General features: G+C 40.2%; 1 protein-coding gene across 1 annotated transcript in view; it reads right to left on the bottom strand.

Annotated features, from left to right (window-relative positions):
* LOC139727904 (gamma-aminobutyric acid type B receptor subunit 2-like) overlaps positions 1-19,351 on the bottom strand; it is a 178,420-nt gene that overhangs the window by 36,562 nt on the left and 122,507 nt on the right. The window contains exon 8 of the mRNA XM_071638875.1: positions 6,649-6,885. Within this exon, the coding sequence (XP_071494976.1) occupies positions 6,649-6,885 (237 nt within the window). The remainder of the gene's footprint in view (positions 1-6,648; positions 6,886-19,351) is intronic.

Here is a 19,351-nt window from a genome sequence, read left to right as displayed (position 1 = left end):
GCACCATATGACGTCAGAGGGATGGGTGATGGGTTAAAGATTGAGAGAAAGGAAATGTAAAGGCCACGAAAAGTTTTATTGGGCTGGGCGAGAACGTCCCCCGGTGGGTCGCCCTCAGGAACCGGATATCCGCGACCCTCCGTGTTGAGGACCGATAGAGGGCGGAAAGGGTGTCAGATTTAGCATGAATTCTAAAAGAATCAAAGCTTGACTAGTCATATAGTGGGGCGTAGAGGAAGGCTGAAGGTATAGGGTTAGGAGAGGGGGGGGGGGTGTCGTCGCCATCGTTTACTGTTGCGTTTTCACTCTTTTCTCTTTATTTTTTTCCTGTCCATTATAAACCAGAACGCTGCCTGGACATTTGCACTTTGTCCAGGATACAAGCCATACGTACTTCAAGATATTTCATCTCGCAGAACGGCACTTAAGACGGGACTGATCCCCGGCGCATGAAACCGTACACCTCTGATAGATCCCCACGTTGAGAAAGCGACCAGTTGCATTTTATAGGTTTTAGTGCAACGAACCGGCCGATTCACTTCAAATCAAGGAAAAATCAACGAGTACTCAAAACTATAGCTGAATCACAATAAAATGGACCGTGTACAAAATGTAACTTTAAAGAATGGCTGGGCCTGTAACAGAGGCCGGGAGAAGGGGTAGGGAGCTGCTAATTCCATCGTGAGCAGAATATTCAGTGGTGTCGACGTTGTTCGTCAAAAATACACACACCCATACATCGTCATTGCGAGAGCTCATAAAACCATTTCAAGCGATGATTCCACAAAGAGAGAGAGAGAGAGAGAGAGAGAGAGAGGGAGAGAGAGAGAGAGACAGTGAGGGAGAAGATATGTCTAGAAAACCTACGAAACTAGCGAAAGAAAATAACGTTTTGTGTCGTTATATGAGACGCTGCTTGGAATTCCAGGGATCGAGAGACGCCATGCATATTCTTTCCGGCTTAAATTGATACCTAGAAGTCTTGGGTGCCGGAAGGTACAAGATAAAATTATTCAAGAAAGAGAGAAACAGAGAGAAAGAGAGAGAGAGAGAGAGAGAGAGAGAGAGGGGGGGGGGAGGGAGGGAAAAAATTTGCTCGTTTTTCCTCTCTGGTTGACCGCGTGTGATGTTCATGACAAAAAAGTAGGAGCGTTACCAAGGAAGTTGCTTCTGAAGGACTGTAGCTGACATAAAGGAAGAAGGCAAAGACAGATGTCTTTTTTTTTTTTTTAGGAAGGTGCCCAGATTTTTTCTTTTATTTCTAGTTTCTAAAACAAAAGGAGATAAAGCCTCTGATTTATTAGCATGAATTTGCGGGAAACTGTCCTATTTTCGTCAGAAAATGGCATTTATGCACAACAAAAAGTCCGGTGTTAAATATGAAACACCGAGCTGGTGTTGAATTTCCAGTGCTCATTTATGGTGTTGGGTGTTAGATTAACACCTCCGGACGTCATTTCAAGATATGTTATAAGATTTTCTTTTGAGTAGTTTTTTAGTTACTGTTCTTCTTGTTGATTTTGAATTTCAACAAGACGATCAAGAATTTTCCGATAAAGTACTTGGATTTTTGAAAGAAAAGGTGTTAACACATTTACACCACAGTAACACCAGTTGATGTGGTCTCCTATTGAAGTTGGACGGGTGTTTTACCATTGACATTAACACAAGCAATATCAAATCAACACCATGCGGTGTCATTGTTGAATTAACACCAGCGCAGTGTCAAAAATATCACCAGCTACAGTGTCAAATTAACACCACGAAGTCGAGGTAAACACCTTTTAATACCATCACATCATACTTTCTACACTTGTGGGTGTGGTCCTCTATTGACACTTGATCGGCGTTAGATTTAACACCCATGGTGTTAACTCTAACACCGATGTTATTGCAGTGTGGGTTAGCAAGTTACAAAGTATTTCGGCTCCTTTCGATATCTGTGTAATAGTACATGAAAAACCTGTTGAAGAATGTCCTCCACAAATTAAAAAAAAGTATAAAAAATCAAAGAAGACTTCTTCTATATGGAGGGCAATACTTAATTGAGTATATGAATATAAGAACGACCCAAGTCCATGGAAGATCATTTCGAGTAAACTAAAAAAAACTTCATATCTTTTTTATTTGTCCAATAATATTCTATTTAACTGTGATGGGAAGGCAACATTGTATATACAAATTAGAACATATATTATTATGAAAATTAACATTTACATTAATTGTGGAGAGGCCATTTTTATGTGGTGGACTTGGGTCGTTCTTTGATTCATATGGACTTGGGTCGTTCTTTGATTCATATACATGATATTCTGCTATAGAGATGGGAGAAGGATGAGAGAGGGCGCTATTATATGAATGTAAGAATGACCCAAGTCCTTCATTCTTACATTAATATAAGATTTAACTCATTCATTTCAGGCACTTCCGGGGGTAATTAGGATTTATCATTTACACACAAGATGAGTCCATGCATAAGCTACAATTTCCCATGTCAAACTGAATTTGGCCAAAAATTGGACTTGGGTCGTTCTTATATTCATATACTCAATTGTATAATACTAATCGTGTTGCGGTGTACTACAATTTGATAAGGCCAACATGACTGATTTCGTTAGCGCCATCATCTATATTCTAACTCACATAACTCCTAGCCAGCTTTATACGGAACACGATACACAGTGTTACTTACCGCCATCACATGGCTTTTTTCCAACGTTTATATTTAATTTATGCAATCATAATAATGTTATAGTCAAACATTCGTATTCATTTTAAGCCAGCCACGCAATATGTCATATTTCGAACAGAATGATTCTAAACGTCGTGTTACTGTCAATGTTCATAATCACTTCCGTTTCAGATTCCTGGGCAGCGAAGTGACTAGGTCAAGAATTTCATTTTGGTACAATGCATCGAAGCTTTTACAGAACATTGTTCGTGCAATTGTTTGGTTGGAATTCTTTACTCTGGAACTACCGGTACTAGAATGCGTGCGACTTTCAATTACCTCTTCATCTTTGCAAGGTTTCGAGAGTAAGATGATATAATCATTAATCTGCCTCCAAAATGTAAGAAAAATGCATGCACACAGTACATTCACACAATCAAACACAACACATCGCTCATTCCTAATCAACTGTCAGTTTCAATTTCCACGAAATATGCTCTCACTTGTAACGCCACAGCCACATTAATCATTGTTTAATCATTTCCGAAAAAAAAAATGTAAGGAAATATCAATTTGAATGCATTGCTATACGTAGTGTCAGCGTAATCACTCCCAGACGACTCATGAATTAGTTTACTTGTCTGAACAGTTTACGTGATTCTCATCCCACTGAGTTCGGGGAAACTTGCATCCGATATGAATACTTTTCTTTTTGAGAATTCAGCGATCATTATTTCATCCCTTTATTTGATGGATCGCCGCAACCGAACTTTACGCTATCTATAAGTATACTACAGAAACAACCACACAACTTATGCTGGACTGAATGGTACATAGTATAAAGTCGGTAACGCGGCGGAGTCAGTTATATGAAGACTTGTATTTTACGTTGTTGTATAAAATAATAATTATGGGATACGTTATATACAGACACAGACAATTATGGATACAAATTGATAGGCGATGAATAGCGTTTACGAAAGTTATACCCCCCTCACATCCAAAGTAAAGTCATTTAAACAGAGGGCCACAGCGACGTGTAACATCGCACATGCTATTAGTGAATACGCACAGACGGTCATAACTGTGCCATGAAAACATGGGTTAGATAAGTCGTTTACAGAAAAGGCTATCCACCTTGTGAATGGAAATAAATTAAAAAGGTGTGTAATGACGTGGATCTCATCCTGACCCCCCTCACCCCCCAAAAACAAGTTACCTCATATAACCATACTTCTTACTAGGAAGAAAGTACTTTCGTTTCTGCCAAACCCCTGATCAGAGTAACATGATTTACTTCCATATTTAAAGCATTTGGCATTAATGTCACTACGGCATCTTTCGAAGCCCTATAAAGTGTCTCCAACGAAAACATCACCGCTGCCCCAGCATTCAGCAATAAAACATGGCTACTGCACACAATACAGAATTATGACAGGCAGTAGACGAATATCAGGCTTCACTTCATTCAATGTCACGACAAACTTTACGACGTGATTTCAAGATTTACGAAAGAGATAGACAGATATATATGTATGTTAATATACATGTATGTGTGTGTGTGTGTTTAAAGCTAATTGCTTGATGTCTTGATGCTTTAGTCTTACTTCTTCAGAGCAGTGGCTGTAAAGTTTTCCATGAGACGAGACAATTTAATGCCCCCGTCACCGACAAGATGCTGAAATTCCCATGGACTTTGCTTATTTCTTTGTTTCATTTCCATCTGAGAAAATGGCTGGATAGCCCATATTCAGCTGCAATAGCTGGTCTTCCATGGGGTCCAGTGAGGCGGGACCACTTCATCGGGTTAAACACCCTGCTCTTTGCGATGAATAAGTGAAGCGGGATATTTTACGTGCATGAGTTGTAACTCTCTCTCACACGCGACCTCCATTTTATATCATGTTCGAGGGACAGAGTGTTTTGCCTCTTACCAGAGGAGACGGTATGATTACACACAACATTTGCTCAGTGGGACCAGGGAATCGAAACGGGGTCCTTTGGATCGTGAGGCAGACGCGCTTCCGACTGAGCTAACTCACCGCCCACTTTGAGCAGTCCTCCACTGTTTGGCAAAGACGGTTATAGTAATTCTATAACCCAGACAATTAGAAACTTCCTTCCTGTCTAGACTACACAAGAATAAAACGATGAAAGAAATACACGGTTGTAGAGGAAATTTTACTTAAAAAAGGAATAAACTAGAAATGTCGCTATGGCGACTGGTATGCCTCCGCCATAATGCATGATTCTCCTAATAGGTCTAGATAGTACATGTGGACAATGTGTGATTACATTTTCACAAAATTGGCAAAATACTGAAATGACAAGTTTGTCACAAATGTGTTGAATGTTCACCTTCCTTGACCTAAGTTTAATTGGATGAATAGGAGAGCATGTATTTGGGGATTTAAGGACTTTAACTTGACTTTGACCCATTCATACATTTATGCATTGAGTAATTTTCAAGGAACCAGTATGGAGAAAAAGTGTAATTTCTGTATTGAGTAGTAAATTGTCACCATTTTCATCTGGCCTTTGACCCTGAAATTCATAAGATAATCACTTTCAGGTAGAACATGCATAGATATGTAGTAAGTTTCAAGATAACTTGAGCCACTTCCGAGATATGGAGGAAAAAGTTAGTTCAGCACTTTCACTTGATCTTTGACCTTTTGACCTTTGAGGCAAAAAAAAAAAAACAAACAAACTTTCCAGAGAATTTCTTTTCGGTTACACATGCATATACCAAGTGTAAAAAAAAAATAATCCTGCTGGCATTGCATAAACATGAGGGAAATAGTAAAATTTTGAAGTGTTGCACTTAACCTTTGACCCCTGACCTTTGACCCCATGACCCCTACATTCTATAGATAATCACTGCCAGTCAGTACATGCATATACTATGTTCCATGAAGATACCTTGAACAATTTTCCAAGGTACGGAGAAAAAAAAGAAGTTTTAATATTTTTACTTGACCTTTTGACCTTTGACCTCATGACCCAAACTTTCACCAGAGAATCTTAATTGGGTAATACATGTATACACTAGGTTTCAAGAAAATATCTTCAGGCATTGCATAGATATGGTGGAAATAGTGAAATTCTATGTATTTGACCTTGACCTTTTGACCTTTTACCTTGAGCATGTGCACCCAAAAGTTGATAGGCACAACTTCATCCCCTAATTCACATACATGCCAAGTTTCATTAGGATACCTCAACAGGTTTTGATAGTTACCTTGTCCACAAAATTCATTACGGACGGAAGGACGGACGGACGGACAACCCGAAAACATAATGCCTCCGGCACAACTTCGTGGCGGAGGCATAAAAAAAATCTTTCTAGTTGTGTACAAAAAGACCCATCTTAACGTTTTAAAACATCTTGATTGAAGAGACAACAGTTTTGTTTACATCGTTTCCACTCTTATGAGTGTTGGTTTTGTCTTGTAGCGGTTTTCCCTCTCGTCTCACTTCCGATATCATATTTTGTAGTTAATAGAATTTACTTCCTGGGATCGATATTAACAATCATCATATTTTTTTTTTTTGTGGGGGGGGGGGGGGGGTTCCGCCGTTTTTTCTCGGTAAACTATAAATTGGTTACAATGCCATGATGAGTCGAGTGAAATTTAATCTAATCTTTGCGTCATGTTGTCAAGACAGTAGTGTGCACACATTCCCCATATTGTGTTTTGATGTTGCGTTGAAAAAGAAAATGAAATAAAGAAGAGCTGTAATGGAAAAGAAAAAAAAAGACTTTATGGGAAAACAACCATGACATGTACTTGGTCTACTACATGTTTTTGTTTTTAAGTGATTTTGATTCTGATACGCTTGGAAGACTTGTATCATATGAAACTGTAAGAAACTTATAAATACTCTTTCAGTACCGTCCGTAACACGTTTCTACACAATGTCACTGCAACTTTGAGATGAGGCAGGGGTGTAGAAAGGGTATTGCCAGAACTTACCGATACGCCCAGGAATTGCATCGAATCCAGTTGTTCTCGAAACAGGTTCGTCATATTTTGACCGATGATTCCGTACGTGAAGTTTTCGAGGGTGAGCGGCTTGATGGTTTCGATCGTGCCATTCATGGCCAGGGCGGCCGCCCAGATTGCATCGTAGGCAAACGGACCGGGCTTGGTTTCCCTCGCAAAGTCAACACCAGTAACTCGATATAAGATGTCCCGGTATTCTTGGGCCGTCTGTTTGAGGTGGGGGGATGGAGGTTGGAGGGGGAACCAACAAACAGATACATAAACGAAAAAATGAGATGAGGAGGAAATATACATTCAGTTATTGCCTCACCATGTTAAATCATTGTAAACATACACACACACGCACAGACAAACAAATGAGCACTCGCGTATCTGTCAACGAATCACGATCGTAATATCTCGACAGACATGGCAGAAGTGTACAAGAATGAAGATTCGGTGCGACGGAATGACAAAATAACTGTTTTTAAGAATCTTGTGATATTCTCGACCCTTGGGAAGATGAAACACCAGGATCTGTGAAGACCAATACTTGATCAAGTTGATTTACGGTTTAATTTGGTCATGAAATGAAAATGTATATAGCAACAATTGTAACGAGATTTTTATTTGATAATGCGCCGACTCCTGCAAACAATGTGATCAATGATAATATCCTTTTTGTATTGTAAATAGCTACAGTTTCCAACGCACAAGACGAGACATGTATGGCTGTTTCAAGCCATAGTCCATAAAAAAGTCGAAAGGTCTAAGCTTTCAGTACAAGATTTTTCAAAGACGGTACCTCACTTTCTTAACTGAACAAAGATGTCATTGTTCATCATGACAGCAACGTTTGTCAACTAAGGAAAATCTGAAGACAAAGCTTTCACCAGGAATGCTTTCTAAACTGATCTCGTTGCCACTATTCCATGACTTCAAATGCTTCATTCTCAAACGAGATATAAACATTTCTTTGTTAAGCATAATTGAATGGTAAATTGCTGACTGTATGTATGTTATCATATATGTATGTATGTATGTATGTGTATGTATGTGTATGTATGACTGTATGGAAGCAAGCGTGTATGTGCACACAAATTTTTGCATGCTCCCTACTTTTCGCTATTTAACGAAGTGCCCCCCCCCCAAAAAAAAAGGGGGAGTTCTATTCGGACACTCAAGCACTGTCAAGTCCATCACAAATGTAAAAGTCACTCAACGAATATACAGTAGATAAAAGCGTAGAATGGAAAGACGATATTTCTCTGCAAGCTCCTAATGCACAGAGTCACACGCAGTCATTTACAAATGGCGGGACATACCATCCACAGGTTGTTGACCAGCCCTACGGCAATCTGTAGGAGTATTTCCCAGCCCCTATGGGGGTACGTCGAACGTCCAGAGAGTTATTCTCAGGGTGTTTTTTTCTCCATCACATCTGTACGGGGTCCACTCGGGTAATTGCATGCATAGCTAAGAGACTTGAAAGTGAAAAGTAAGGGGCATGTTCCGCGTGAAGAGGAAAAAGCGCGATTTAATTGTGACGGGCGGTAATTGGAGATACCAAATCAGCTGGCGATCGTTCATCGCGTAAGTATATTTGGGGATCTATGATTGGATGAGACGCCAGAGGGCGCGAAGAATCAGCAGAGAGGAAGGGAGAGAAAAAATCCAATTAAGTTTACGATCGAGGTATGTTGAAGACGGCAGGAACCGAGTATGTCGTGATCAAGGTGTGACGCCCTTTGAGTCGTCCACAGGGAGATTTTTCTTCGAAAGAGAGGCCTTCAGAAGACCCTGAGCTTTTGCTACCTGCCAGTCGAGGAGGTGAATTTCCCCTGGCTCTCCGCTGCCACATCGAATCCTCTGCTTGGTGGAACAAGCCACTGCCCGAACCGACAACACACACGGGAGGTCTGGACGGTATCTGAACTATAGTCAGAGCTCTTCCAAGATAAATTCTTCAGATGTAGATATTAACGTAACTCCACTTGCTAGAGGGGTTTCCAAGGGAAGCAAAGGTACCCGTGGTGAAGGTGGAAAGCTCCAAGAAAAAGATACTACCATCTTCTTTACGTCCAAGTACTTTTTCCTCGTAGGGACGCATGCAATTAATCGGTAAGGCAGGACACTGCATCTTGCGTCCGGGCTACGAAGAATTCTGGCCAACTTCATACGGGCGGTTCATGGATTCGGCGGGGCGCGTTGTGATACTACAGATACTCAACGAACGCCCAGGGAGCTGAGAGTTGGATCAGGGGTCCCAGCTCAATGATGTGAAAACCCGGGCACATACCCGGAAACGTTGTTGGACAAAAGTAACACCAGAAACAAGCGATAGACATCATTGAAGCAATATATATAAATGGCCCCAAAGGTTACCATGCAGATACATATACTTCATGTCCAACTGAAGAAAAATGTGATGAAGTGTGTAAAGTTGAAATCTACTCCGTGTTCAATATGACCTTAATGAACTGATTGGAATCAGACAAACAGAATTGGAAAAGTTTCATCGATAAGATATAAATGAGAAATGTTGAAAATTTTGATTTTCACATGTTTTCAAGCAATACGCTCATACTGGAAGAGGCGAAGATGTCATCAACTCACAATATTCCGATTGGTTTGTAAAAAAAAATACGATTAAAGGCACACGAACCCTTCATTCAAGAGGGCGTTGTTTGATAGTGTGATGTAGTGTCCCTGTATGCCACTAGCGTGATGATCGCCGCCATCTTTATTCGAAGTTTAACTATTCGAAACCAACTCGTTACTGTCAATCACAGCAGATCGAGGGCGCGTGACATGTGTGTGCTCTTGCGTTAGTTCAATAGCCGTTCACGATTCGCTCTACACTGAATCAGCCTCGAATCACGGGACGAAATGAGATTGATCATCTTGACCATTATCGCATACCGTTCGACTCGGTTTTTATGGATGTTTGGAACATATAGAAATTATTCAAAAGCGCTTTCTTGAATCCCGGGTCCTTGTGATTTCAAATGATATCTTTGGTCGGTGATTTAGAACCTTCTAGCTCTTTCCGCCTTAATCATTGTCCATACAACAAACACAGGCTAATACTCCTCTCCTTGGGCAAGTAAAACACATGAGAGAGCAAGAGATAACGTTTTAACAGACCCTATTCTAAAGACTTTGGCAAAAATTACAACGTACAGACAACAGTCTGTATAGAGCGTTTTGACAGGCAGGGTAAAAAAAGAAAAGATTGCACGGACGTTGTCTGGTTCGAAATGCTTTGTTAAGATGGGGTAGGTCCTGTGCTAGGTTGTGCAAGACTACAAATGAAATAAATTTCTTTATCAATTTCATGCACAAAGGGAATTTTCTAACAAATTTGTGTACAGTCCAGTAAGAAAGTTATTTGCCAATTTGTATACATGTATGTGGTTGTATTTCTTATCAATGGTTTACAGAAAATTAAAGATTCTATAAACTTTCTTTACGAAGGATAACTCGAACAGGGTGTGGAAATGATCCTTTCATAGTCAGGAACAGTGCTTCACGCGAGGAAACACATACAACTAGTGATCATAAATCACATAAAACTGTGTACTTGTGTGTGAAATAATGCGATATTCAATCGTTATTTACTTTTAGAGCTACATTCTAAACTTGTTACGTGATACACAAATATGGGTAACAAAATTAAGGACATCTCTGCCCTTGGTCATGTGGTATCGATGCGATCGGAATGCTCACGATTTGCGGAGTCAAAATCAGGGCTTACAGATGTTTCGTAGTGATTTATGTGTAGTCAACAAGGTGCTGGATTTTTTCGGGGGCGAGCTTCCAGAGAGGCTATGGTCTTGAAGGGACGTATGATATACTGCATGATGGGGTTGAGTTTGTCCCCGCTGTCTGGGGACCAAATGAGTGAAATATCTGTTTTGGCGCCCTACACTCTCAATAATGGGAGGAAAGAATACAAGATAGAGAAAGAGAGAGGTACACGTTCGGTATATCGGCTTCATACTAACTCACTCCCTAATGGAATCGTCCTGTGGGTATCACACAAAGCCGATGGGAACATCATAAACTCGCCTGGAACGAAGAATGAATATCAAAACGTTTGGCATAAAACATCGGCGTGTCTGATTGGTGGTATCGAAAGGTATGAAGTTCTTAACGAGAATTTGATCTGGGATGGGGGGGGGAAATATGGTCTGCATCTTCGAGCGCATAAAATGAGAGGGGCCCGTGATGCCATTGTGCGGTTGAAAAGGCGTAACTATTCACTGTGCTTCAGGAATGGAAACGCGAAATCCTCACTTTTTCATCTCCATGTATTTGGGTATGCATAGACTCCCTGTTCAGACGCAAGCCAGTTTACATCAAAACTCGATAAAGAAACGATTTATAAAGAAGCACCGTATATCCGACGGACCGTTCAGACGCTAATCTCGACCGTTCTGGCAAACGTCATGTAGATGTCCAGTTTCCAACTGCTCATGTTGTAATGGTCATAACGTCGCCGCTAGTGAGATGAATAGGGTCACCTTTCGCGCGAGGCCCCGCCCAGTTATACCGTGCTATGGTCGCCATACGTTCAGACGCATAATGGACATGATGAAATGCTGATTCGTTATCGAGTTCTAGTTCGAATCGACGCTCTGACCGTCGTTTCGTTATACGTCGTTTCGTTAGTCAGCATTCAGACGTATAAATTCATCTCGTATCGCTATATTGTTTTGGTATAGCTATACGGCTTTACTATATATCTTATATTTCAATATATATATATATATATATATATATATATATATATATATAATTTAAAACATATAATATGGCGTCTGAACAGCCTTAGAGTTGCTTAGCCCAGGTTGGCAGTTCATCAAGGGGAAAAAACATCATGGTCCTATTAAAGAGACTTTCACCGTCATCTTCCACCTGTAATCTCCACTGTCCTATTGTCTTAGATACCCTGACAGGCCTTGACTTGTGACGCGCTTAATAACAACTTTTATCATACTGGCTATTGAGTTAGCATCACATCCATCAGCGGCATATACAACTTCAACGGTTCCGGCGGTACGTCTTACCGCGTCGCTCTCATTAACCTTATCTCATACCTTGCCCAGTAATGGAGAAAAGTAACAACTCATTAGAAGTATAAAAGAAAGGATAACAGCATACAATGTCCTTGCGGCCTATCATTCTATCTTCCACACCCATCGGAACTATGGATGATGGGGTTGTATTGCCAGTGGAGATGGATAATGGAAGAGAGTTCCTTCAAAGAGGATGATAAAGATGTAAGTGTAGATACGACGCATTGAAGGGCCTGTCAAAGACGTCGGAGAGAGAGAGGATGCTGAAACATCATTACCGAGAGGAACTCATCAAATCCATTCATTGCCGGCGACGGGGGAAATCCTCCGGTGATGATGCGAAAACCTGTTTCACTCGTCACGCATAACGACCGGCAGACATCCCGCGTGACGTACAGCCTTCTGCTGTAAAGCACCAACATGAAAAGGTCACTCGTCCATAAATCACAATTTTGTGAAACGCGTTTTAACCATCCGATTAACTCCTTAGGAGAATGGTAGGCGCCGTGCAATGCCGAAGGACGAAAACTGTGGGTGTACAATCGGGAAGTACTGATCCCCTTGGGGCATGGATCGAATCAAGATCGGTATATGGCATGATGTTGTGGAGTCATTATAAACATCCCAGACATAGTCAGAAATGTCACCAGGTCCTGAAACTTTCCAACAGAAACTATACCGCTCCTCAGGAAGAGGATCAATTACGGACGTCTTTGAAGTAGATGAGAATGAATTAAGTACTACTAACCCAGCATTGCCAGGTACACATTCTTCACCTTGGTGGAAAGAGCCATCGTGGGTAAATAAAAATACCAAACCAAAACAAAACCCCAAACAAACATCCTGTTCTAAGACGTAGGCACTTGGCAGAATTCAAATTCAAGTCCTTCGCCTGGAGGACATTGTCCACCACACCTCCGTACCCTCTGCATCAAGACCAATCATTTAGCTACAAAAGTAACTGGTTAGTTGACGTTCACTGAACATAATGGACGTGTTGGAAACGTAACATTCGATTTGTAGTATAGTAGTATAGATGTGGTGGCTTGTGGTTCAGAGGATAAGACTTCTGACTCCAAAGTGGAGGACACGAGTTCGATTCTCGCCCAGTGCTTACGTCCTTGGGCAAGATGTTTTTACCCCCACGTCCCTCTCGACCGAGGTGCATAAATGGGTATCTCGCAACGCTATGGTAATACTAAAAGGCTGGCGTTATTACTACTACTATCATCATAATTATTATCATTATCATCATCATTATTATTATCATCATCATCATCATTGTAATTATATGTTGTAGTTTAGTAAGGTGGTTCCCTTGAATAGCATGTGCTGTGGACACACAGTCATAGGTTTGTTAGGCATCAACTAGGAATGATTCGGTGATGTACTACCTGACGCCCCAGCATTAAGTTACAGTATGTACAACCACAACTGGAAGGCTGCTTTAATGCCACCCAGGCTGATGGCTCTGATAAAACAACACCATCTTTCCCTTTTAGTCGGGAAAAAGTGACTTTCCATGTTCAAGTTGTTTCAATGACATTTGCTCCCGAAGCGGCAATTGATCCCATGAAATATCTGCACGCTAAACCAACATAAATTCTACACATAAACATAACCCTTACCCTAATCCTAATCCTCGTATCAAACTAAATCTAAGACCTTCGCTAGTACAACCCTAACCCTAAGTCCTTGGAGAAAATAAGACCGGATCGAGCAATTATCGCAGGAGCAAATATCGTGTCACCGTTGAAGTCATACGAATAATGTCATTTTGACCATTTTTAATCGCATTGATTGCAAATGGCATTTGAAATTGCCACTCCAATGTATCACGATGACGGGTTGGTAAATGTGTGCCCTGTCGCTCGCCGTCACGAGTAGACATTTCGATCCTTACTAGCTGCTTATTATGTATACGCCATAAACTCTGCTAATTTCTCGCGAATCAGAACTTCCCAGCATTATAAGCGAGTGGCTAACTTCGCTATCGAGGATCAGAGTTAATATTTTCGCGTGTTATTACATTCGCGAATAGCAACCAAACTCGCGAAATTCGAAATTCGAAAACAGGAGGGTAAAGGTATGACAGGTCAAGAGCCAGAATTAGAGACAACCCTCGGAACTGACAATATATAGCTGTTCCTAGGCATGCCTCCAGTACGTGTATGAGTGCTTATCACTTCAACGGGTGAGCTCTCTGCTGAAAAGCGATTTAACGTAGCTGGATTATGATGTCACAGTACGACGCGCTCGTAAAGAGAATCGATCGAGTGAAGATTGTTTCCGGATCGTGAACAAAGTCTATTATCATAATCAGGTGTCACAGATAGAAAATGAGGCATGACTTGCCGTGCAATTTGATTATAGCACATAAGAAAACAATACCGTAGTGTGGGACCAACATGTAGTTCATAAGAACAAAACACACATGAAGAAAGATACATAAACTGTGGGCCTACACACGATGCCGAAAATGTCCTCAGGCAGGTATATATTTCTGGTACAACAGTGTTTCTGGGTAGCATTGGGGTGCGTTTTGTTTATATTTTTTACATGTCTCAAAGAACATTCCGTGCTTATGCATGACCGGTTTGGTTTATTTCCACTTGGTCTACTATTAGATGGTCTACTTCCCAGTTCGTCTAAAACCACTATGGCTAAACTCATTTGGTCTACTATCAAATTCGTCTAAAGCGCATTTGGTCCGATCTTCACTTGGTCTGATGCCCAGTTTGGCTAATTATCATTTCTTCTAATGACCAGATGGTCTAATTCCAATTTTGTACCCTTGGATTTTTTCCACTTTGTCTAATAAATTGTGGATATTAGACGAAATGGGTATAGCCCATCTGGGCGTAGACGAACTGGTAATGAGGCTAAGTGGCAATTGGATTAAATGGTCATTAGACGAATTGGTTGTAGACGAAACATGATTAGACCACGTGGGTTGACACTAAATGGCTATTAGACGAAGTGGGAGTAGACCAAGTGATAGATCACCACCGGTTTTGCATCACTGTTTGTCTCGAATTGCGTGGATTCCTTTTTAGTCGTACATTTACGCGATATGAACTTTCAATAAGAATTAGTCTTAAAGGTATTTTTAACCATTTGGAGGATTGATTTGAAAATGCTCGAGTTATCATATTTGATACATATGTGTTGGTCAGTTGTATCACAAAACTAAACGTAAACTAAATTGTTTGTTCACATTTTGTATATTTAACTATAGTTAATTTCGAAAATACTGATTAACATGTTTAGATTTTTTTGTTTTCCCTCCCTGACTCACATTTTGAAGTATTTTGAAGCATTAAAGCTGGGTTTTTGTTTCATTTGCAAATAGTAAATAATGCCACTTAAGTGGCTACAACAATATTTATAATGCCTTGTCATTAATTTTCTGTCCAGGATTAACACCAAATTAAATCACATCTGAGTGCAATTAATTGTTGACACTTAAAGAGAGAGAGAGAGAGAAGGAAAGATTTCCACAATACACGTTGGAAGTATTGGTGCTGTAATGCCTTAGGATATCTCCTGCAATGACAATGTCCCAATACCACAGTACAGATATCGTACGGAACACGAAAGGTTAGCGGACCTTTACTGCCACGCTCGTGGAGCCAATCCCAGAGCCAACGCCAAAGTTCGTGTAGGGAATAGAGTGATTTTTCGGGCTCGGCATTCTGTGAGAGAAAAAAAATACTAACATGTGTGTGCATATTATATATGCGTTTTTGTTTTTGTCTCGTGTATGTATGTATCTGCGCTGAATAGTGTGATTACAGGGACAATATAGTATTGGTGGAGATGAGAATTTGGCTTTTAACTTTTTTCGAGATACCAGGAAACCACTTGTACGATATAGTAGAGAGGATACCATTCTAAGAGGAATTCAAAATTTATTTGATGAAAATCGGTTTTGGTATGGCTGAGGCACCCAAAAACAAAGTAAAACAAAGCAATCTAATAAAAGGCGGGTCCCATCTTTTATTAGGATCGCACTTTTTTTTGATATCTTAGCCATTTCAAAACCAATTTTCATCAAATAAACGCTGAATTCCTCTTAAAATTACCTGCTCTTTTGCATCTTATAAAAAGTTTCTTATTATCTCACCAAAAAATATGTCAGAAATCTGAAGTTAGGTCTCAATCCCTATACAATCCCTTTAAAGCTTCAAGAGTTCGAAAATGACAAACATTTTGTGCGGTGTATTTTTGTGTGTGCAAGTGCATGTTTGGAATGAAACAAAAATTGTCTTGCTGCATCTGCTATCTTACTTTTTGGTATTTCTTCTTCTTTTTTTGACGAGAAATTGCAAACTTTGATGTAGTAACACGATAACCCTGCCTATTGATGAAGTAGACCCTCATCTATTGCCAGCAGAAGGGGAATGCGAAGAAGTCAAAATTGAAAATGAGAATACGTTGCGTAAATGATCATTTTAAAAGCGCTTGCAAGAGATAAAGTTTCATATTACTGATCGATACCACAACATATCCATCCCTGAGAGTAACAATACACTCATGTTGTGCTCTTCGAACAAACTATGACATTTTGTCCGTTGGAGTATCAATATCCGATGTTTGTCTGATTTTCTTATTAATTTCTACCCCCATAGTGTCTGGAACACATTTCCCAGAAGGGGACGTCATCTTTAACGAGTCTTATATGTTTCTATTAGGATTTTACGAGTCTCATATTTCTCTATCACTATTTGGAAGCCTATAATATATCGAGAGGCATGGAACGATGACGATCTCTAATTTAAAACTTCCCTTTAGAGAGGATTTATAAGAAATCTCGCCAAATACATTGTATTTTTTGACGTCTATATGAGGACATACATGACAATTTTGATAATTTGTCAAAATCTTTAGAAGCAAATATAATCGTGTAGAATATTCTTAAGTGGAGATATGATCACCTTCTCTGAAGTTTACGCTTTGTTCCTGAAAAAAAGAACTCTAATAAAAATGACTAAAATTTGAACAGACTAGGGAAAAAGATACTGTATGCTTTCCGACTGTTCTTTGCCACTGCTTATGTTTTCACGTGCACGTGTGTGCTCACATTCACATACACTCACATACACAGATTTTAGGTGCTTTGAAAGGACCGTGATATGCGTGGCAAGTATACTGTAGGGTAAAATTATGGAAATATCGTCTCTAAGTGGCATCATCGTAATCAGATTTGCGTGGACTTCACCCACAGGTAATAACCGTTTCGGAGGCCTCAATTGTTTGGCATTTGCTAACCTTTCTGAATATTTTTTTTTTTTCAAAAAGAGAGAAAACGACGTTAACATCAAGGTCGTTAAAACCGACAGCGGTATTATGGTGAAGTGATACACTCGGCACTGAATGCAGACTGTCCGTGCGCAAGGTCACGATACTCAACGAATAGTTACCTATCCATAGGTACACCGTCCTTTCCAAAAGTTAGGTTCGAATTGAGAGCTTTTATCTTAATCAGTCGTATCGACATTATGCAAATATCAAAGTTTGCCTTGATGAATGATGTGGCTTTTAAAAGGGAACCGACTCCACTCCCCTGCCACTTTTTTTTTGGTGGTAAAAAAGGAAGAAATATAAGAAAGGGGTAAAGCTCAATGCGAAGGTATCTAAACTTTTATTTTGATTTTAACGACTGACCTTGATTAGCAGTACAATGACCAAGAGCGACATTGGTACCGGAGGAAATGGCAAGGTAATCTTCAGGTGATATTATCGGGAAGAGAGGTATAAGGCGCTCTTATGGAGCAGACGTCATTTCCGCGCACTTTGCACAGACGCGCGCCCTATCACCCTAATTTAGCGCCACCAACCGCGCTCCAATGTCGCATCTAATGGGGCTGGTATATTACTCAAACTGTTCTAAATCATTAAACAAGGTCCCCCTAACGAGACGAATGATGGCTTAAACAGAAGCTGGGGAGCGGCAATCAAATTACCGTTCCCTCTCCTCCCGTCCTCCGCGGGTGAATTCAGTAACAATATTAAACTTCACATTTGATGAACTTTTTCCATTCTGCGCGGAATAATTCGATAGAATAACGAAGTAAATTAATTTCATATTTTTCACTTCCCCCTCGCTGAATACGTAAACGCTCAATCGATCACGAGTTACGAGTACGCATGACGCAGTGAGTGCTGCGAAATCCAAGCACCCCACCCCCTTCGAACACACAATGTAAAAAGGGCGTTTCCATATAATGCAAATGTTGCTTAGCGTTGACTTGCTTACAGAAAAGGCTTGGATGTCTTCATAAGTGCATTCACATTGACCTTTTTCTCTATTCCAACTTACAGGACACCAAAATTGGACTTTCAGACTATGCAGGTAACTTCGTATAGCAGCAATGTCATTTGATAAGCTGTCACGTGATTTAATGCACTTTCGTATTTCGAACACTCTTCGCAGAGAATGATTATTCAAACTCCCTTTGCCGTTTCGTTAAAACTGACTTTAGATTCTTTTAAAGTTCAAGTTCAAGTTCAATTTATTTCATCTGCAACAAAATGCAAATACAATGAAACGTTTGAATATCATATACACATAATGCCACTTTTACCAAGAGTCCATAATCTAACTCTTATGCACATTGATGGCGTGAAGACGTTTTCAACCCGATTAAGATTTTAGAAGAGAATTGTTTTATTCAATTATGATCCACGTATTAAAATGGTTTGAACCCCAGCTTCGCGACCACAGCATTGTAAAACTGTAGAGATTAAGAGGACTTTGGAAAAGGAATTTATGTAACCTTTTATAGCTGTGTTGGCGCCGGAGGAATTAGGTCCGTGTTTTTTTCTTCTTCTTCTTCTACTTCTTCTTCTTTTTTTTTTTTTTTTTTTTTTGGGGGGGGGGGGGTCACCACTAGTTCAATCAACTCCTTTTCTCTCGTGTGTTGTTTTCGGGCGATGGTGACATGAGAAGTTTCATTGAATAAATCAATTGTCATAAGTCAAGGCAGGTGGAATTCTTGGTTATCCCAGGGTTTCTGTTTCTACATTGTTAAGCAGTCGAATATTATCCCTCCGATTATGTTTTTTGTTTTCATTTCGTAAAACTTGTTCCCAAAAGGACGAATCTTAATGCGTCATGATCATGAGGGCAACTGAACAATGACCAGGGGTTACAGATCAAGCTAAAACTCAAATCCGTGCAATATTCACATGCAGACACCCATGCTATGTTTGTGCTGATTTTGATGCTGAGATTTGAGCTGGACCGCTGTCACAGGTACAGATCAACACGCTTCTTTCTGCGTGCTGCTTACATTTTGACATGGACCTTTACTCCTCGATGACCCGCGATGCAAACTTCGGAGTCGCGCCTTTGGTCAATATTCCAAAACCGATCCTAAACCACGACTAGAGGATAGGTGAGAAACCTAAAAAACCTTAACCTAAACCGACTCTTGGCGTAATTGGTTCGAAGGTGAAATGTGAGGACGTTTTTGAAGTGCTATGCATAGACGGTCCTTTACAAATTGAAATGGAATATACCGAATACATTTTTTACTTTTTTGTGGCATATTGGATAAGACTCCAGACTCCCGTTCGAATCCCGCTCAGTGCTTACGTCCTTAGACAAG

This window comes from Diadema antillarum, unplaced genomic scaffold, assembly GCF_040938485.1.
Source record: "Diadema antillarum isolate AM-2024a unplaced genomic scaffold, OU_Dant_1.0 seq00000160_RagTag, whole genome shotgun sequence".
NCBI classification, from domain to species: Eukaryota; Metazoa; Echinodermata; class Echinoidea; order Diadematoida; family Diadematidae; genus Diadema; species Diadema antillarum.
Note: the sequence above shows the minus strand (reverse complement) of the source record. Positions and strands in the feature narration are given on the sequence as shown.